Raw genomic sequence first — 21,846 nt, 5'->3', positions numbered from 1 at the left:
GATAGAAGGCTGAATCTTGTTCCTTTCTGAAAACCCATTCTTTGCAACTAAAAGAGGAGTCTTTTGGGGTAAGGGAGGAAGCCGATGAACTGGGCTCGGTTGGTAAACTCTAAAGGCAGAGCCTTGCTCTGTTGTCTGAGAACTAATAGGTAGAACAGTAGGTCCTGGATCTTGAACTTGTTGCTATTGCTATTGCGGTTGTGGTTGTGGTTGATGCGGCCGTTCTTGAGTAGCAGAAGCAGGAGACACGGGGGCTCTACGAAATTGAGCATGGCCAATTCTTGTGGTGTGACCCAATAAAGAAATAACCTTTTTGAAATTGTTAACAGCCACATCTATAACAATCATAATATTATCCGTTGCCAGAGGATTATTAATGGTTGAAGAGGATAATAACCCAGGATAATACTGTTATTGTTACTGCAACTGATTTCTTTTGAGTAGCTTTATGACCCCTCAACGTTCTGGATCCCAGCAGTCACCGCTTCTTGTCTTTCTTTGCTGTGATTGATTTTCAAAACTGCTTCCAAAGCTTGCATCTGTTTCGTTGTTTCAATATTCATTTGACATAACAAACATGAGGATTAAGGTGCATTGGGCTTGGATTTCGTGGTTTTGAAATAGCGGCACTTTTAGTGAGGGTCAATTTTATCAATTCACGTGTCCCAAACGGCTATTTTGGACGGAAGGACTACGAATTTGGATAGAAGAGAAAGTGAGGGACTTAAGTGTTGGATCGCCAAAATAGAGGGACAAAAGTGTTAATTATATTAAACCTGAAGGACTAAAAAGTAGTTTTTCCTATAATTAATAAATTTATTTTTTTAAAAAAATTTAATATTTAAGTCCCTCAACTTTGAAAATTTAGTTAAAGTAAAGAGATTAAAATATAATTTTTAAAAATACCATTATCAATTATAAAAATTACTTTTATCCTTCTAATCTCTAAATCCTCTTCATCCCTCTTTCTCTTCGTTTTCCAGTCACCGCTGTTCATTTTAAGTGGTCGTCTATCGCAGCATGGTTCGTATCAGTCATTGCAACTATTACAACCTCGAACTCGCATGCTTCAAATCGATGCCGCTCATTTTAAGTGGTCGTCTATCGCACGCAACATCGTTCGCATCAGTCATTGCAACTATTACAATCTCGAACTCCCACGCAGATGATAGATCGTCACAACCATTACAGCCTCAGCCTCGAACTTGCACACAAACTATCACTCCTTGTTGTTACTTTGCCGCATCTCGTTGTTGCTTGCCATCGCTACTCACTGCTGCTCTATAGACCGTCACTTCTCATGACTATTTTATTGCTCCTTATTGGACGATCCGCGACTTCATCTTAGCGGAAGCATCTAGCAACTCAATAACTGAATTTGTGTTTGTGTTTAAATGATTTTGAGAGTATTCATTGATATGTTATAGCTAGCAAATAATTTGTGTTTAGTTCTTTTTTTTCTTCTTTGAGAAGACTAAGGGACTATATCGTTGATGGAGAAAAAAAATAAGAACGTTTTAATAGATATGAGAAAAATAATGATGTTTTAATATATTTGAGAAAATATAATAACTGACTTGTTAATAATAATAATACTCATGGACTAAATAAAAAGTTTTATTTGATGGAAAAATTGGATTTTAAAAAATTTTATCTCTCATTTTTCATATATTTTTAATGAAGACAGAATGACTATTTCGTTGACGAAAATAAAAGATAAGAACGTTTTAATAAATTTTTGAAAATATAGGGATTGACTTGTTAATAATGATAATACTCTAAAACTAAATAGTAAATATTCCTAATATATATATATATATATATATATATATATATAGATCAATCCAAGAAACTCAAAACACAATTCGATTTAACTCAAAAAAAGACCTTTATGATAAAAAATCTCACAACTAAAGTAAAAAATAACAAGGAAAATATATCGAAACACATGAACTAAAATGAGATTTGAATCTTTTAGAGAGAACCAAAAAGAAATCTCAATACTCTAGATCAAAAGTATCAAGGAAGCACATCATCAAATCAAAAGAGGAAGGCTTACAGATCGAAAAGGAAGCATTAGTGACGGTGAGGGAGGCACACCCTTCGATGTTCCAATCGCTTTTTTTAAGTCTAAACTCTACGAGCTACTGTCCTACACCCTTCACCACCCTGGACTAGAAGCATCATCAATATGAAATCTCCATATCTAAATCAAAAGTATCCAAGGAAACACATCATCAAATCAGAAGAGGAATGCTTACATATCGAAAAGGAAGCATCAGTGACGGTGAGGGGGGCATGCTCTTCGATGTCCCAATCACTTTTTTTCAAGTCTAAACTCTGTGAGCTACTATCCTACACCTTTCACCGCCCTAAACTAGAAGTATCATCAAATCGAAATCTCCATGTATATGGAACAATAATGAAAGGAATCAAGAAAGCACCAACACAAACACCAATATAAATGGAATATCAATAAATTTTTCATAAAATTTAAAATCTGCCAATAAAAAATAAAATAAAACCAAGAAAGGAATAGATCTAAAGAACATCCCTCAACATTCACAACTAGATTTGCCACAGGAAAGCAATCTAGGTATATCCGTATGGAAGTATAAGAGGGGAAGACCCACACTCTAGACAAAAGACAGAGTTCTTTCAAAAAAATTAGTTATATAATTGGAAATTTCATATTTCAAATTAAGAATTACAATAATAAAAATTAAATGTTTTTAGAATATATAGTTAATTAGATTAAAAAATTAATTATATGAATTTAAATAAATATTTTAAAAGGCAAATAAATAACGCATGTTATAACATTTGCACTAATTTAAAATTGATCAAAATTATTTTAAGAATAATTATAATTATAAAAAAATTAAAAATTTAAGTATAATATTAAAAATTTTAATTATAATTTTAATTAAAAGTAAAATTTTAGATTTTTATATTCAATTTAATAAATTATTCAAAAATTAACTATAATTATAATAAATTTAAAAATTTAACTTTTGTTATTTAAAATTAAATTTTTTATTATAATTATCATTAAATGCAAAGTTGTCTATTTTTTCTATACAATAGTCCTTTTTATAAAAGATAAAAAATAAATAAAAAATAAAAAACTTAGAATAAATTATGATAACCTCCAGATCTTTCCTAGCCCAGGAATAAGGTCGGGTCCAAAAGAAAGCCATAGGTCCAAAGCCCATCAGGTCATACGCTCGAGAGGCGGCTTGACTTCACGAGCCTGGGCCGGCAACCCGGGATGATCCGGATCAGATATGAGCACAAGCCCCATAAGGGAGTAGGCCCAATCACTTACCAGCCCTACCCGCATGCGCTCTGGAGAGCATTAAATGGTCGTTATGCATGGAGCAGGTGCCTGACACGCCCGTACGTACGGGCCTGAGTGAAAAGGACAGGAAAGCACTATATACTGGAGGGTCTTCTCCTTCAAGTGGGGAGACTCTCTCTCCTGCTCCTTCTTCCTTAACTCCATTTTTATTTTCTCTCTACAACTCTTGCTTATCCACACTACTCTAGCTCGTAAATCTGACTTGAGTGTCGGAGGGTCTCCGCCGGGGCATCCCCAGTGGACCCCTGACCCCCTTTTCCCTTATTTTGCAGGTCCTTTCCTCAAAGAGAACATGGAGAGACCCATTTGACAGACCCATCAGAGAGCCCAAAAAGGAATTAGATCCATATAATAGGGGGCAAGGGAGAACCAGATCTATCGGAGATGGAGCCCAGGGAGATTGAGAGTTATCAAATGGAGCCGTCTGTGGGAAACGAAAGAGATTTTACTATCTTCAAAGTTTCCAGATCCACCCATTGAGATCCACATGAAGATGATGAATATATTTGTTGAAAACTGTGAGATCAACAGTACATTTGTTGTAAAAGTTAGACGGGCAGATCTGCTATGAAATAGAGAGGAGGAGTATGGAAGGCTTTGAGCAAGAAACTCAAGCTCTGTCGAGCATAAATTTTGATTAAGGACTTCGGCAGAGCTCGTAGTTAGGTGCACCGAGAGGTCAGTGGGTTAGGATAGCAAGGTGGGAAAAGCTCGACTTGCCAAAGATATATCGACCCAGTGAAGAAGTTGCTAATAAAGAAGATTGCTAGCCTGGCCGAACTCCAACAAGCAAGGTCGGCATGATGCCGCCTGTCAATGCAGATGGGCGGACATGATGGAGCCAACACCACACAATTGGCAAATGGAGAAACCAGTGGAAGTTGTTGTTAAGGCTGATAATGTTTCTTTACTAGAAGATAAAATTGATGAGAGTTTTCATTCAAGTTCTGAAGAGGGGGGTAGGCTTCATCCCCGTGATGCAGGAAATGACAGCATCAAAGCTCATGGTGCATGATTGCAGTTTTAAGGAGGATGAGATATGCTCAAAAGAGTCTGTGATGAAAGAATTAGAATTTGCCTTGGGTAATGTGGCAAATTTGGAAATTGAAGCATTTGAGTTTGTGGCAAATGAATTTCTTGATATGCTGGGGATTGAACCACACGAATAAATCAGCTCGCGCTTAGTAGTCGACAGACTCATGCTCGAGATTGAACGTGTGAGATCGGATAGACGTATGCTTGAGGTCGAAGTTATGTTTGAAGTCAGTCTCGCATTCCAGGTCGGATGGCCGGACTATCCTCAAGATTCAAATTAACAAGTCAGCCGAATTGAGTGAATTTGGAGAAATAGATTGGTCGGTCGGTTGGAGTAGCAGGACTGAAAGGAGCTCAACAAATACGTTGAGGTCGGACCCGTGCTCGAAATTAGATTTGTGTTTGAGGTCGGAGCTAGGCTTGAGGTCGGACTCGCGTTTCAGGTCGGGGGAATGATGTTATAGATGTTGGCCAGCTTGAAGGAGAGCGCAATTTTCGAACTTGAATTTAGCGGAGCGCGACGGCCTGATTGAGGAGGTCGGCCAAGTCGACAACGCGGAATTCATCAAATCCAAGATCAATTTGTTCATGGGAAACAACTTCGCTGGTCGGAGCATCGAAGGGACGCTTGATAGGAGCACCGAGGGATTTGCATGGTCAAGCCCGTAAGTCGAACAATCGAGAGCCCAGTAAGGCATAGGAACAGGTCGACCTATTAAAGCTGTGTATTGGTCGACGACAGCTAATGGAGAGGGTCCAGCGAAAAAGTACAAGTTGAGAACACTCCTGATAATCTTGTATGTGAGCGAAGTTCCTCTGTAGAACACATCCATGCCATTACTATTCAGAGGAAGAACCGAGTGAGCAGAGGGTTACCCATTCACATTTCTTAGATCCATGTACACCGGATGAGACCCATACAGATCAGCATTAAGATTAATGGCTGAGATATCAGTAGTATACAGAGTATATGGATCTCCAGGGTACAATTTGATTCCATGAGGCTGCATGTTCTCTCCGAGACCGTAGAGTGAAGCATCTTTAGGCGATTTTGTGGATACTTCCAAATATTGGTCTTTGAAGACCATTTCTCCAAAGGGGACCGATTCATCCGAGCTCGTATTGAAAAGGGTCTGCCCATTTGATTTTCTCTTCACTGCGAAACCAAATGGGTCCGCTTTGTAGCAAAAGGCTCAATTCTTTCTTCGCCCAACAGGCGTAGACTCCTTATTTGCTATGATACGCGAGGAGGTTATGGGGATGACAAGTGGGTTCAGGGTGGGTCCAATCCTGAAGCTTACGACATTTGGCATTGGCATGGCGTTAAGAGTGGAATGAAGGGAGGCGTATTGGCAATAAATTGCTTGAAACAGAAGAGTCTGCTTTGAAGTATGCTGAGCGTTTGGCTGAGCTTGCTGTCGCTTTGGGCTTTGATGGCTGGCTGGTATGTAGTTTTGCTAATCTTACGTCCTAATACTTCCGGTCTGAGTTTACATTTGAGAAGTGCTTCAATAAGTTTTATGGGAATGTCATTTTGAATGACTTATCTTGACTAGTGAGAGTGTCATTTCTAGGACACTGATAATTCATTTCACAATGCAATTTTTAGATAATTTTCACAATCATGCATAATAATGTTTAGTTAAAAATAAAATAAGATAAATGAAAAATAATTAGTACATTACTGGGTAAATAAACAAATAAAATTAACTAGCCCATATTTTAAGTAGCAGTTATACATTCAATTAAATTATATATTTTTAGCAAGCGTCAGATGTTATCAGTAACATCAGGCTTCCAATTTTAAATACAAACACCTTAGAATATCAGGTCTAATTATAAAGTTTAAATCTTAGAATAAAATTTTCATGAGTACACGAGTATATGCCCCATAGCATACTAGCTCAGGGGGAAAGTTTTCGCTGCTAGTTAAGAGAAGCATGAATATTCTAATGAAAGGGATTATGTATTTAAACATATTACTTTTACAAAGTAAAATTTTGAGAAATTTACACATGCAAAATATTGTTTATTGCATCTCTAAAACTGCATGGGTTAACGTTGTAAGAGTTAATACTTGCATTTGTCCATCTGAAATATGAAACTAAGTGGCATGAGCGCCATATCATTTATTGATGAATATTATTGAACTAACAACGAGCATTCTCGTTATATACGCTCTGTGCAAGCTCTTATTTTACAGAAAAATCCTGAATCTTTTAGAAGATCTCCTTGAGACATAGAGACCTCCTGGAGGTAGAAGACTGGGATCCCCAAGATCTCCCGGATGAAGACCAGGATCCCCAAGATCTCCTGGAGACCTCACTGAGATATAGAGATCTCAGGGAGGTAAAAGACCAGGATCCCCAAGATCTCCTGGCACCAGAAGACCTCACTGAGACATAGAGATCTCAGGGAGGTAGAAGACCGGGATCCCCAAGATCTCCCGGATAAAGACCAGGATCCCCAAGATCTCCTGGAGACCTTCCTGAGATATAGAGATCTCAGGGAGGTAGAAGACCGGGATCCCTAAGATCTCCCGGATGAAGTCCAGGATCCCCAAGATCTCTTGGAGGCCTTCCTGAGATATAGAGATCTCAGGGAGGTAGAAGACCGGGATCCCCAAGATCTCCCGGATAAAGACCAGGATCCCCAAGATCTCCTGGAGACCTTCCTGAGATATAGAGATCTCAGGGAGGTAGAAGACCGGGATCCCCAAGATCTTCCGGATGAAGACCAGGATCCCCAAGATCTCCTGGAGACCTTCCTGAGATATAGAGATCTCAGGGAGGTAGAAGACCGGGATCCCCAAGATCTCCCGGATGAAGACCAGGATCCCCAAGATCTCCCGGATGAAGACCAGGATCCCCAAGATCTCCTGGAGACCTTCCTAAGATATAGAGATCTCAGGGAGGTAGAAGACCGGGATCCCCAAGATCTCTCGGATGAAGACCAGGATCCCCAAGATCTCCTAGAGACCTCACTGAGATATAGAGATCTCTGGGAGGTAAAAGACTAGGATCCCCAAGATCTCCTGGCACCAGAAGACCTCACTGAGATATAGAGATCTCAGAGAGGTAGAAGACCTCACTGAGCCAAAGAAGACCTCAGTGAGGTCCTGGCAAAAGAAGACCTCACTGAGCCAAAGAAGACCTCAGTGAGGTCCTGGCAAAAGAAGACCTCACTCAGACATAGAGATCTCAGGGAGGTAGAAGAACAAGATCCCCAAGATCTCCCGGAGCAAAAACGTCCGGGATCCCCAAGATCGTCCGGTGCCACAAGCAAAAACAACTCATAAGAACATAGTTCCGATCTCACATAAAAGATTGGGGCACGGGACCATAAATGAAAAGATAAACTTCGACCTACCAAAGGAGCTCGAGTCATCAGGTAGAGAGACTTTGATCTCACATAACAGCCAAAAGTGCTAAAGCACCATGCCGATCTCAAGAAAATGAGCTCAGTACTGGTAAACCCAATAGGCAGACCGAATTAAGGTAAGGCGAATCCTAAGCAAACTGCATACCAAAATACAAAGCCAAACAGAGAATCAGGGACAATCATAAGAGGCCCCGACCTCGAGAATTGACTGCTCACACTAAACCAACTCAGTTAGCCTAGAGAGAGGTCCAGGTAGCAAAGAGCCCGCAAAACGCTCGAGAGCAGACAACCCATAAATACTCAGGGGCAAAAAACATACACGAGAGTCCAACGCTCAGATAAAAAATCAAGAAGGCAAGACGGTCAAATCCAAAACAGATAGTCCGACCTCTGCAATCCAGTGTCGATCTCCCTAGAAGCTTGGAGGGGCTCTAGGTTTGCACCAACAGGGCTGTGAGCCTATAAAAGAAAAAGTTAAAACCGAACAAACAAGCAGTCAGACTGAAACATAGCCCGTATAAGGCTCGACAAGAAAGCAAGAAATTAAGTCTGACTTCACAAAAGAGCTCGGGGCACCAAAGTGAAGAAAGTGAAATTTCGAACTTCGGAGCTCGCGATATAGGCAGCATCACAGGCTATAGGCACAAAAGCCTAAGCAAAAAGCAAAGAACCGAGCTCCCAGCCCGGATGAACTCGCAACAGGAAAACACTCAAGTAGAATAAAGCTAAATACAGAAGAAATAACAGAGAACCGAGCTCCATTTACGAAAAGGCCCATAAATGCAGGAACGCATAAAAGGATAAACGAAGGCGAAGGACCATGCTCACAGCTCGGATTAACTCACAATAAATAAACGTTCAGCAAGAATAACCCAGGAAGAGGAAAACAACAAAAGAACGAGTACTCTATTCCAGTGGAGCTCACAGCTCAAACCGCACCGACTACCAGAAGGTTATCTCAAGAGGAACGAGGTATTATATTCCTAAGCTCGCAACAATGACGAGATCGCGAGTCAAAAACAGAAAGACCCTCATGAGAATAAGAGAAACTCGCAAGTCAGAAGCTTAACCAGACTCCGAGCTCTTAGCCCGGGTCAGTTCGACCAGCAGAGTCCCAGTAGAGCCGGCCTGGTCCATCAAATAAGTAAAGTTGACAAAACTAGAAGACAGCGTGAGTAGAAAATAATGATGAGGCACAGGCCGAGGTGAAATATCATTCATCATCAAATACACATCTCCAGATCGCCATACATTTAAACACCAAGGTAAAGGGATAAAGAAATAAGGCAAGTAAAGGACGTTTTGACAAGAGCCATTCTCGAGCTGCACGGTCATTAGTGGAGCCTAAGTATTTACCTCCTCACCAGTCATGGAATAACTGCTGAGGAGGTAAAGGGGCAATTGATAACCTCCAAATCTTTCCTAGCCCAGGAATAAGGTCGGGTCCAAAAGAAAGTCATAGGTCCAAAGCCCATCAGGTCATACGCTCGAGAGGCGGCTTGACTTCACGAGCCTGGGCCGGCAACCCGGGATGATCCGGATCAGATATGAGCACAAGCCCCATAAGGGAGTAGGCCCAATCACTCACCAGCCCTACCCGCATGCGCTCTGGAGAGCATTAAATGGCCGTTATGCATGGAGCAGGTGCCTGACACGCCCGTACGTACGGGCCTGAGTGAAAAGGACAGGAAAGCACTATATACTGGAGGGTCTTCTCCTTCAAGTGGGGAGACTCTCTCTCCTGCTCCTTCTTCCTTAACTCCATTTTTATTTTCTCTCTGCAACTCTTGCTTATCCACACTACTCTAGCTCGTAAATCTGACTTGAGCGTCGGAGGGTCTCCGTCGGGGCATCCCCGGTGGACCCCTGACCCCCTTTTCCCTTATTTTGCAGGTCCTTTCCTCAAGGAGAACATGGAGAGACCCATTTGACAGACCCATTTGACAGACCCATCAGAGAGCCCAAAAAGGAATTAGATCCATATAATAGGGGGCGAGGGAGAACCAGATCTATCGGAGATGGAGCCCAGGGAGATTGAGAGTTATCAAATTACAATTTTAAAAAAATAATAAAAAATTTTAAATTTTACTATGTTTATAATTATAAACTAATAGAGACTAAATTATGGTTTATTCTTAATTAATTTATTTTTTGAAATAAAAGAATTAAATAATTAATTTTGTTAAATTTTCACGAAAAAAGAAAAAAGAAGCGAGTACTGATACAATTTTCACCGTTGCCTTCTGCACTTTGGACGCACACAATTTCACTATTTTTCTTGAGCCAAGATGGCGAGATCCCTGTACCGAGTTTGGAACCACGGTCGCTACCTGGGCACGCTCTCGAGACCCTTCTCTGCGACCACGGACGCATTGGTGGAGACGCAGGTCAAGCCTGGCGAGATCGGTATGGTCTCTGGCATCCCCGACGAGCATCTTCGCAGGAGGGTATCATACTTCTCTACTCCTATATATTTAATTTGGCTCGTTTTTGGTGGATAATTCTTTTGTTGTTTCCAGAAGTTCACAGTTAACGGATGATGTGGATTCGTTTCTACTTCAATTTTTAGGTGGATTTGATTGATTAGGGTTTTGGAAGTTTTCCATTATAATCGTGATAACCGCATTTAATAGACGGGGATTTTGGGTTTTCTTTTCAATCCATTGCGAATATTGATTCTCCGAGTGTTATAGTAAGAAGTGTGGATTATGATGTTTCCCTGTTACACACAGAGTTAGGTAGCCCTTAGAAAATACTTCAGGTAAGGTCTAGAACAGATTTGTTTGATTTTGGGCAAGCTATTTCTTTAATGATTTTGACAGTATGTCATTTGCCCTTTATCTTTCACATAATCTAAATCTGTTGCCATGGAGTTCATGAACATTGAGGTCCACTCTGCACTGTTCTTCATCTTTCACGCCGGATTTGTATCGCTCTTTTATTCATGCTTTCTGCTTCCTTTGTTGATTTCATTAGCATTTTAGTTCTGATGTTGATCACAGGTGGTAATTTACTCACCAGCTAGAACTGCAACGCAACAAGGATCTGGAAAAGTTGGAAGGTGGAAAATCAATTTTATGTCAACGCAAAAGTATGTTCTCTTTTTGGCTTATTTAGCTCTTCCGTGAATTTTCTTCATCCTTTTGTCTATATTTTCTGTGGAACCCTATGATTTTTCAAATGTTTCCAATGGCTATGCATGTTTGTGAACCATTAAGTTTGCTGAATAATGATCCTTTTCCAGTGATGCTTGAAGATGCTGACAATTCCCATGTTTTTGCTAAGGAAAACAAAGAAATATATCTTTTGAAAGTCGATGGAGCACCCAAGCTTTGTTTTTGAAATCCTGAGGCATTATTTTTTCTTCTTATCATATGACTATTGAGTATCCTGTATTTTGCAATACCAAGTACTTCCTTTACCATCTGCAGACATCATTAATTTTCAAGTACTTTTCCCAGCAATCCTTCAGATTATGCACCCTTTTTTTGATGTGAGGGATTATAGAATTTCCAAGTGGTCAAATATTTTAGGGAACTTGCTACCCTGGACACTTGATTAACCGTTTTACCCATCTCTGATTAATATTTATGCAGGTGGGAAAATCCATTGATGGGTTGGACATCCACAGGGGATCCATATGCCAATGTTGGTGATGCTGCACTCGGTTTTGATAGTGAAGAAGCTGCAAAGTCATTTGCCGAGCGACATGGTTGGGAGTATGTGGTGAGCATTAATTCCTTTTTCCCCCTCAATATTTACAAACTGAAACAGGTTTTTTGGGATGCCTTTTTGTCCATTATGGTTCTCTGCGGTCCAGTAATTCTTTTTTTTTTTTTAATAATGGAATTGTGTTCTATCATGCTTCTTAATGATTTTACTAGTCGTCTTTCTTCTGGTTGTTTCTTTTGTTTTTTTTTTCCATATCCCAAATTAAGACTCATTATTGCTAGTTAGGAACTTGGGATGAAGACAACTTGAGATGCAATTATGATGTTGATGTCCCTTTGTAATGTTCTGAGAGACCTCTTCCTCATGGAAAGAGGCATAATTTTCATCTTTGTCTCTTGAACAATACTTAAAACTTTTTATTTTCCTAGCTTTTTATTTTTTTACCCTTGAAATTTTTACAATTTTGGTAAAAGCATTGTGAAATTCTGAATGAGGTTCTGATTAGATTTTATGTTATAATAGGCAGTTGATGTTTAGTGTGATTTTAAATTCCCTTCATCATTAGATGAAAAAGCCAGTTGATTATATTCAGATTTATTCTTCTTGATGTGGTGGTAGTAGACATTTGCATTATTTCACCCTTTATCTTTTCCTCTTCTTCCATCTTGCACAAATACGTGTTTCCATTAACTTGCTTTTGATGGTAATTCTTAAAATCATTTGCAGGTCAGAAAGCATCACACACCGCTATTAAAGGTTTGAGATTCCTCTTGCTATTTTTATTTAATGTGTAATTGCATATTTCCATATTTATGATCATAGCTTATTTATTTGGGGTTATAGTCTAGGTTGGAGCAAGTTGAATAATCATCTTAAAGTTTTAAACAGTTTTGGTTCGATATGGATGTAGTTTCCTGTTCCTCATAAGTCTACAAACCAAAAAGAATGAAACAACATGCTCAATTGATTTTTCAACCATTTTTGGCGTCTTTGATAAAATAACGCATTCTTGGAGGATATGGGAAGCTTTTGACCTTTTGTTGGTGTCCTCTACCCATGCCTTATTTGTCTGTTAATTTGTTGGGTCGATAGTAGTGGACTATGTTACTTAAATTCCATGTAAGCTACTAGGATGTAAAATTATATGCTCCAATGTAATCGGGATGTCTTACAGATCTAAAGTCCTGCTAAATGTTGTGTTGTGAAAAATGTTCAGAAAGGGATGCATCACTTTGAAAGTTGAGGAATTATACCGAGTGCTTGAAGAATCTTTGTTCCAGATAGTTAATTTGATGCCTAAATTGATGCATGTGCACTGATATTATCGACACTTACATTTCTGTTTATACTTGACGAAAAGTTACATATATAAACTATTATATCTCCCATCACTTGGAACTTATTTTTCCTCTGCTTTCAGGTCAAGTCATATGCAGATAATTTCAAGTTTAAGGGTTTTCCCAAAACAGAGGGCAAGTGATTGTATCTCACCTACTAGGTTTCCTGGTTCTACAAAAGTGCAAAATGGTTTGCAATTTTTTTCACCGCACATTTTGAGCATGTGGCTGCAATATACTGTCTGGCAAAACCTTTGTTCCAAGTGATTGCTTTATTATAATAAATTGAATTGGTAGGTATGCTCTTTTGCAAATTTTCTGTGAGTTTTTCTCTCGTTAAGGTACAATAAAGTCATTTTCATGTCCTTGGTTTATTGGGTGAGATTTTGTGATTACAAATTCTATTCAACCTAACATCATGAAATTGGCGGAGAAAAGAGGCCTTTTTGAATGATTCTGTGGGATGTGATCAAGGGGGAGTGTTCATTATTCAGTATTCCCTTTGGGTTTGTCATGTTTAGTATTTTATTTTATTTTTATTTTTTTAACCTTGTAGCAATTTAAAGTCCATATGTGGAGAGGAGAGGAGAGGAGAGGAGAGGAGAGGCTCGATCCGATAAATCCGGAACAAATGTGGTGCCTTGGACTACCAAACTACGTTGCCATTGGCGTTTGGTATTTTATTTGTGCGTTAATTGTTGTATGGGTTTCGTTTGTGAATTAATAAAAATAAAATAAATTTATATGATTTCACAACATATGGGATTTATATAATAAAATAAAGCGTAATTAATAAATTTAGATATTACAAAAAAAGAAATATCTTATAATTATCTAGATATTTAATGGTAACATAGAAATTTGGTTTTATAATTTGTCTTCTATAAAGTTAGTTTAAAATTAAAAGTTAATGATTGAGAGAGCTTTTCAATGTTACGTTTAAGCTCCATAAATATTGTTATGGAAGTTTTATGGAATTCATTTTAAGAAAGTGTTGTTTTTAGTCAAAATTAATTTTATGGAGTTGCATACCTAGCCTCGAATTTTACTTTTTTATTCAAACACAAAATATGAAATTTGATTAAATTTCACAAAATTTTGAGATTTGGAATTTAACCAAAACATAGCAGAAAAGAAAATGAGGATTCTACTGATATCATCACACAGATGTAACCTTGTATGTTGCTGAAGGGGGTTAATGGAGCAAAATACCAAATACTTCGCACGCGTCGGCCTGATCATACTACAGGATTTACATGATGTGGAGAAAGTGAACGACGAAAATGCGTTGGATCATATTTGTATATTATATTTTCGGTTATAAATCCTTAAAATTTATCTATTCAAATTCTTAGTCAACACCTTTTTTTTTTTTTGGTCGAAAAGTACTCATTCAACAACTTCACATGGAGATACCACTCGGAAGACACATCAACCAAACTTCTTTACACTTGGATCAACTTTCAAATCAACCCAATAAATTAGGCGACAAATTATTCAAGATGGTTACAAAATTTTCCCCCCTCTATTCTGCCTCTCTCTCTCTCTCTAAGAGACACAAAAGAAAAGATATTTTAACTAAGTTAATAAACACTAACCCCTTGTGGGATGCCAAATCCTTAACCAAGTGGCCTGTTAACAGTTATTCCACTTGTGTCAGGTAGCAGCTTCTTCATATAATACTTGGAATTACGGGATAGATTGATCTTCTTCCTCCTTTTCTCTGGTATCTTATCAATTGAACATTCTGAGAAGCCACGCCTCTTGAACCTGTAATACAAAATGCTTCTATTTAATTTACTCTCGTTTAAATTTGTAACTAGAATGCATTGAAGTAAGGCAACCTTTAATTTGCAGCAAATTTCCATTTAGGTCTCTACATCCCTCAAATCAAATGCACGATTCCATATTAAAAAAACGATGTAGCAAAATTAATAATTTCAATCAAACATACTCCCTTCGTTTGGGAATGATTCATTTTGCAAAAAAAATTCAAATAAATTCTTATAAAATCATGCATAATTTTATTTTCTTTAAAAATGAAAATTTTATAAGTTAAAAAAGAAATAAAATTTTCATTCTAAACAAGAAAATTGATAGAAAAGAATTGAATTGAATTCTTGTGAAATTTCTTATTCCAAACAAGGGGATTAAGTCTGCAACTAATTGAATTTGAATAACTAATTCCTTTCAAAAATCTAGTATGAACCTTGGTCCAGAATTCGTAATCCAACTGCTAAAAGGAAATGATGTTATACTTATCTTCACAATGAAGTTTTAACCATACATGTAAGGTCAGCAGAAAGAGTTAATCCCATAACGAAAGATCAGAATTATACCCTTACTATAGAACAGCACCTCTATTTGTGTTTCTAATAGTTTTAAAAAACCGGAATTATCATACTGGAAATGTCCTATCTTTTGATGAGAAAAGGGAAGAAACTAATAAATTATTCATAGTGACAAACTACTACAGGATATATGGCATTCCCCAGCATTCTCAGTCATGAAAAAGATTTCAGCAAAGTAATGGCCATAAGAACAATTACTAGAACAATTACTACTCCCCAATTGTCTTGACATGTTTTTATCTAACTCATAAGTAGTTGATGTGATTAGTATACACATATAGATAAAGTGATGTAACATAGAAACCATACCAGTCTGCTGTACGGGTTGTCAGCAGGAAGAGCATTTCCAAATTTAGGGATGAGGCCTTCTTCTCAATGTAATCTGCAAAGTGCAAACAATTGGTCAAAATCAATATACCATTCATAATACATTTTGAAGTCCGCATGGTAAAAGGATAAGAATTATTGATGAGAAAAAAAAAAAAAAGACTAGAAGTGTTATGGTCTGATAAAGGTCCTCTCTACTATTTTTATAGGTACACTACTATTAGACGCATCTTAAAATGCAAATCACAATTTGGAGTAAATCCAAACAAGCTTTTCCAATATGACCACTACCAAATATTTCCAGATCCCAATACATTCATTGCCAGGTAGTTGGTCAATTCATGATTGATGGGTAAAAACACTTTTTCTACCAACCAATAATAGCCAGGCTGTTAACATGGTTAAAGGTTAAGTGTTCAAAGTCTAGACATACCAAGGTACAATCTCTACTCTCTACTAATGTTCATTGCAAAAATGGGTAAAAACTATAAGATTATTTGAACCCTTTTCTTAACCACATGTCACTGAATCTTCAATGTTCTATCCACAATTTGCTGTAATTATTTGTTGAGAAAAATCTTTATGAGTCCTACTCTTGAATTCTTTAAGCTAAATTGAAAATATAAGATCTGCAGTTATGTTAAAAATTAAAGAAAAAAAAAAAGATGCCAGAACTCTAACCATTGCAGAAGACTTCGGCAGACAATTGGTGCCCAAAAGGAAGTTTTATACCACCATTGTGTTTATATTCAACATTTCTCATCACAAATATCTATGATCTTTGTAGCAAAAGAAATAAAAATAGAGTACAGAAGCCAATAATGAATAAACATACCAAGCAATTTGTCTCCCTGTCCTTGTCCACGGCACTCAGGAGACACTGCAATGGCAGCAACCTCTGCACATTTCTCCTCAAAGAAAGGGAAAAGTGCAGCACAAGCAATGATTTGACCTTCTCTTTCCACAACAACAAATGAATCCAAAGCTTTAAGCAGCTACAAACACAAACAAGAGAAAAGTATTAATTCCAGTTCAAACAAAACAAAACCACACAGCAGTGTCAGCTTCCTATCTCTGTCGTACAATGACATCCTTGCAAACCCATTATTAATCAGGTTTAAGAACTGTAGTGGTCTGGCAAGAGCAAACCTCTTCATCAGTCCGTTGCACCAATACACCAGAATCTTCTAAAGGTTGTATGATTTGTTTTATTCCAGAGAGATCAGTCACCCTTGCCATCCGAGTTCCTTCATAAACATCACTAAGCACACAAGATATTAAATCCAATGTCAGTGATTGAATGGATAAGATCTGAAGTGTGAGTTAGCAACTTATTATATCATATCACAATAACATCACTTTAATCAGGTGGATGAACTCATTTCAGATTCCAAATATCTGGAATAAATCTTTAAAAATGAAGCTGTTTAGCTCATGAAAACCTAATTCAAGTCTAATCCAGGTCAATTAAACCTTAACCCCAACTAGTTGGTGACAACTACATAAATCCAACTTTACAAGATAAATAGCTGGTGCAACTTGTAGCGCAATGCAAGCAGATCCTAGTCTTCTAAAAATTTGTTCTACATGACAACCTTAGCTATGTTCTATTGGATCAATGTCACTAGATTCCATAAGTATTCATTAGCTTTAATTAAGTTATCATCAATAAAGACAACATTTATTGGATTTATAATTTATCTGATGCATTAAAGAATAACCTAAGAGTTCAGGCTAGCAGGTGAGGACTGGCTAATAGTATTTCTAATATGCCTTCTGACAATTCAGACTTTGCAACACTTGATCAGAGAGCTTCATAACATATTAGAAAACCACTCACTAAAATCATGAACTTCTACTGGAGCTCCACGGCCGGCTTATATATGTCCAACACAATAAACTGGATCATATCAGATATTTAACATTTATGCTTTGCGACCTATAAAAGTAGTCCATAGAAAAAGAAGTTCCCAGTTTAGAAAGTGGGAAAAAAAATGAATTCACATTTATTTCATATTATTTTTTAACTTTCCTATCAATTATATTTCAAATTTCAAAGGCCAAATGAACAAGAGAGGAAGGAAGAAGGGAGGAAAATATAAAGGATTTAAAAAAAAGAACAAAATATCATAGGAGGACCTTTGCGTGCTTCTTCAACTTCATACGGTACTTTTAGTTGTATCAACTGTGGTCATGTTATCAACATCACAAATCGACATTTTTTGGCCATTTTATCACATAAGAGAGAACTATAACAGGAACCGGGAAGCAGAGGACTGGACTAAGCAGTATAGGGGGGGAGAAAATAAACCAGTTTAACAGAATAGGTTACCAAACTTCCTCAGAGGAGAAATCTAATCAATCTACTTCTCAGAGTATTTTAATGCAGATGCCACCTTTGCTGAATACATGCAAACAAATGATGCAGAGTAAGCCAATATTGATGATGAAAACTAAAACAATTTCCTAAATGAAAAGGATATAAACCTGGAAGCTACTCAATTATATGCTGCAGAATCACTTCATCTTGCTAACCAAGGGAGGGAAACTTTCTTTCTAATTCACTTTACTTTAGCTCTCACTTTCACTGAGGTTTCCACATTTACGATAATCAGCCTTGATAGGTTCAAACTACTAATTAAAGTTGAAATGGTTTAACAAAATAGAAATAAATAGTGAATTGGAGGCTAAAATATTAGGGCATATTACCCGTTCAAGCTAAAAGCATTATGTCAGCGGTCAGCCTCTTGTAATTAGAAGATGCAACACAAAAGCCAATAGCTAAGCAACTAAAAAATCATATGCTCCTGACAAATGAACAATGAATATGGAAATTCTAACATTTGAACATGACATGCATCAAGGAGAGGAAGATAATAATAAGGAATGCACACTGTTCAGAATATTGTTATTGAATAGTTAAGTCAGCATTGGATTAGTAAGTGACCACATACCTAGCGACCATTGTCCCCATCCCATCTCTTTTAAAAAGCTCCAACAATAGAACACCACCAATTGTCCCATCTAAAAGATGTACTCTTTGAACGCCTCCCTGAAAATATAGCACAAAAATTAATACGCAGATAGACACCAAACCAAACAGAAAAAATAATTGAAACACAAAACAAGATTTCCAAAGATTTCATTTAATAATCATCTCTCATAACACATTTAGTTTTAAACATTCAAAATAACTGTTTCCAATCAACACCAGCCTCTGCATTATATAGCTAAATGAAGTTCACATGCTAAATGCTATTAAAGACTGATGAGGGATAGTTTATTTTCAAGAGGAAAAAAAAAGTTCTTTTTGAATAAACAAGAATTATCTTATAGATTCTTATATCAGATATACACTATGGTGTTGCATTCTCTTTTATGTTAGTTATTGCTCATTCATTTGTTTATTTATATTCATGTGGAATTTTTAGTTTAGTGTTTCTTTTTAGCCCATTATTACAAATGCCTAACATATGCAAGCCTGAAAAAGGGTTACCAAAGGCTTACTCCTCTCTAAAACAACAGAAATTACTACCTTCAGTAACTGTTGGCAATGCTCCAGTCTTAGTGCACATCAGCAGAAGGGTCAACTTCAATTATTTTTCACGTAAATATTACAGAATATAGAAGAGGAAAAGGAAACATACATGGAGAGAAGGTTGTAAAACAATATTTGGGATCAAAACACATCATGGATTGAATCCATTTCAATATCTAATTTAATTTAAAGAAGGCTCTAAAATGTTAAAAAGGTGATACCAGACATTCATTTAAAAGCATCCATCAGTAACTTACTTTACAAACAAAAGCTGCTGCAGCCAATTCTGAAAGGTACCCATTTAATTGACTTTGCCGTTCATGACCTCCAATAGCAAAACCTTGTTCTCCACACCATAACCCATTCCCATTGTCAAAGCCAACACCATTCTGGAAGGTTGCACTATGTCTTCCATTAAGAGGCTTACCATTCTGTGACAAAAGGGAAACTCTAACAGAATCATTGTGTTCGAGTGAAGTGAAATCTTCTTTGCCAACAGCTTTCACATAGTGAGCAGCTATCTCACTTTGCTTAGCTCGCTTACGAATCAACGTATCTGCTTCGTCAATAGCCAAGAAGCGAATAAGGTGCCCACTCTCATCAAGAATAGGACCATCTATGATACAAATGAGCTTGTCCGCCCCAATAGCCAGGGCACATGCTGTAGCAACTTCATACGTGCTGAAGTATATGAAACCATAATGCATAATGCATCAATCTTTAGGAACAAACAGTTGTGGATGCAAAAAAGAATAATGATTTTGCATGTATTCCTTGTTGCAGCAGACTTCAGTCATTTCATTAAAGAGTTAGGTTCAATCAACTTTAGAAAACAGTCAAAAGCACAAAGGAGGACAGCTTGTGGTGAATAATTTTGTGAAATTACTCATCTGTTCAAAAAATGATAGGAAGAGAGAGAAAAAATTAGCATACTTGCAGTTTAAAACTTCTCCAGAGCTAGAATAGCCCAGGTTGCTCAATAGAACTATACAACCACCATCAAGCCTTTCACGCATGCGAGTAACATCTACTTTCTTTACTTCACCGGTTGCTCCAAAATCAACACCATCAACAACTCCTCTTCTCTGCAAAAGACCATTAGAGAAACTCAAAGTGACATCAAAATAAGCAAGCAAACTATGTCATACATAAATAAATGCCTAAAGCAAGGAAAAGAACTAAAGGTATTAAAATACTGATTTAATAACCAAAACAGTACCTTGGCCGCAAGAAAATTACCACTGGCAACACTGACACCAACATCATGCAAACGACTACTGTCACCATGTCTACGGATATTACATATGGAAGGCCCAGGAGAGAGTTTAGCCTCCATCATGATACGAATCTTTCCAGCTGCCTCCATCGATGCAGCTAGAGCCTCAGAGTCAGTTATTCTGTATTGACCAACATATTTAGGTTCATGCCCTGCAATAAAAGAATAGCCACTCACTAGGTGTACCTAAGCAATTTAGATAACAGATATAGACTATCACCAAGAGCTAGTTTCACACAAAGAAACAGTACCAAATAAGTCAATCGAGTAAACCAAGAATCACTAACTACATATGGGAACGGGGAGGGATGTGACCATAAACTGCACAAACTTGATACATATGAATTTCAAACAAATACAAGCAAAACATAAAAATTTGCAGTTACCTCTCTCAGCCAATAGGTTATCAATTTGAACATGGGTCCCCGGGACAAGCACAAACCTGATTCCAAGGTGATGAAGGAACGCTATATCCTGCATATAGAGATAACTCTTCAATTCATACTTCAATACAAAAATTTGCCTCCTAATATTACTTTTTCTAATAATTTCTCCAGCAATTTCTAACTCAACGGAGCACATATTACATTAATACTTATAACAAAAGAAGTACTTGCCTTCAAAATGGGATCCAAGAAGGGACTAGATATAATTTCACCAGAAATAATGACTACAAAAGTACCGCCCCTATGAGCCCAAAGGTACGGCCATGCCTCGCGAAACCAGCGCACGAATTGCCTGTCCTCGACGGAATTATAAATCTCTTCCTCGACAGTAGCACCGGCCTCTGCCTCATTAAACACATAGCGCTTCAACGAATTTCCCTTCCCCCACAGGTTATAGGCCAAATCAAAGCGTTTGGGACGCCTAGATTGAGGATGAAATTGAACAGTTCCTATGCTACTGTCAAGAAAGAAGCGGTGGCGCGGAGACAACGAACCGGGAGACAATTCCGGGAGGTTTTGTAGAGTAATGCAGTCGATTGAACAGGAAGCAGCCATACAATGAGAAGAAGAAGAAGGAAGGAAGGAAAAACGAGTGTAAGAAAGAAGATTGATTGCTGAATACACAAGAAGAATCAGAAATCGAGAGAGGCCGCCATGGCTGAACATCAAGGTGAAATTGTGGGACCAAGTATTGAAATTACAGATTTGGCATTATTTTTGGTCAACCGGAAATGAGTTGGGGCCATGCAGATGCAGATCTATGAAAATCAATTTCCTACAAATGTAATAATATCTCGTTAAAAAAACTGTATTTACCTTTTTGACATAAATAAAAAAAATTATAATTAATATAATAAAAGAAATAACTTTATAATATTTTTTAATATACTCTTATTTATATTGTTTCTTTATTATTTATTCTTAAAGTATTAAATTTTATATATTTATTAAATAAAAGTATATTAAAAAAACTAATCAATGAATTATTATTTTTTTAAAAAGGTCACTGATAATTTTAAACCAATAAAAAATAAACATATACAATAAGGAGTAATAAATTTATTTAATAATATTACTCCAATCTTTTTATTTTATTAAAAGATAAATAATTCATAACATAAA

General features: G+C 37.2%; 2 protein-coding genes across 3 annotated transcripts; one reads left to right on the top strand and one right to left on the bottom strand.

The window, feature by feature from the left end:
- Positions 1-9,987: 9,987 nt before the first annotated feature.
- On the top strand, positions 9,988-13,160 carry LOC110630573 (NADH dehydrogenase [ubiquinone] iron-sulfur protein 4, mitochondrial). The gene is made up of 5 exons (XM_021778114.2): positions 9,988-10,224; positions 10,780-10,868; positions 11,374-11,503; positions 12,176-12,205; positions 12,870-13,160. The coding sequence occupies exons 1-5, from the start codon at positions 10,066-10,068 to the stop codon at positions 12,927-12,929; spliced, it is 468 nt and encodes a 155-aa protein (XP_021633806.1). The 5' UTR covers positions 9,988-10,065; the 3' UTR covers positions 12,930-13,160.
- Positions 13,161-14,208: 1,048 nt separating this feature from the next.
- LOC110630209 (probable amino-acid acetyltransferase NAGS1, chloroplastic) lies at positions 14,209-21,497 on the bottom strand. 2 transcript variants are annotated; one of them, XM_021777576.2, is made up of 10 exons: positions 20,896-21,494; positions 20,665-20,752; positions 20,222-20,430; positions 19,936-20,087; positions 19,260-19,683; positions 18,419-18,516; positions 16,614-16,725; positions 16,300-16,459; positions 15,447-15,519; positions 14,209-14,556 (listed from the first exon to the last, which is right to left on the bottom strand). In XM_021777576.2, exons 1-10 carry the CDS (start codon positions 21,388-21,390, stop codon positions 14,406-14,408), a joined length of 1,962 nt encoding a protein of 653 aa, XP_021633268.1. In that variant the 5' UTR covers positions 21,391-21,494; the 3' UTR covers positions 14,209-14,405. The 2 variants fall into 2 exon arrangements, with proteins under 2 accessions (XP_021633268.1, XP_043805508.1); XM_043949573.1 differs by lacking the exon at positions 16,614-16,725 and having other exon boundaries at positions 20,896-21,497.
- Between the last annotated feature and the right edge of the window lie 349 nt (positions 21,498-21,846).

This window comes from Manihot esculenta, chromosome 13, assembly GCF_001659605.2.
Source record: "Manihot esculenta cultivar AM560-2 chromosome 13, M.esculenta_v8, whole genome shotgun sequence".
Classification (NCBI taxonomy): Eukaryota; Viridiplantae; Streptophyta; class Magnoliopsida; order Malpighiales; family Euphorbiaceae; genus Manihot; species Manihot esculenta.
The sequence above is the reverse complement of the archived record's forward strand: the minus strand, read 5'-3'. Positions and strand labels throughout refer to the sequence as shown.

Bases quoted from the DNA above. Each gene is read 5' to 3' on its own strand.
- LOC110630573 (XM_021778114.2), top strand. From the start codon at position 10,066: ATGGCGAGATCCCTGTACCGAGTTTGGAACCACGGTCGCTACCTGGGC. The intron at 11,504-12,175 runs GTGAGCATTAAT...AATCATTTGCAG, and splicing joins GACATGGTTGGGAGTATGTG to GTCAGAAAGCATCACACACC. The intron at 12,206-12,869 runs GTTTGAGATTCC...CTCTGCTTTCAG, and splicing joins ATCACACACCGCTATTAAAG to GTCAAGTCATATGCAGATAA.
- LOC110630209 (XM_021777576.2), bottom strand. From the start codon at position 21,390: ATGTTCAGCCATGGCGGCCTCTCTCGATTTCTGATTCTTCTTGTGTAT. The intron at 18,517-19,259 runs GTAAGTTACTGA...CTATATTTTCAG, and splicing joins CAGCAGCTTTTGTTTGTAAA to GGAGGCGTTCAAAGAGTACA. The intron at 16,726-18,418 runs GTATGTGGTCAC...TTGTGTGCTTAG, and splicing joins ATGGGGACAATGGTCGCTAG to TGATGTTTATGAAGGAACTC.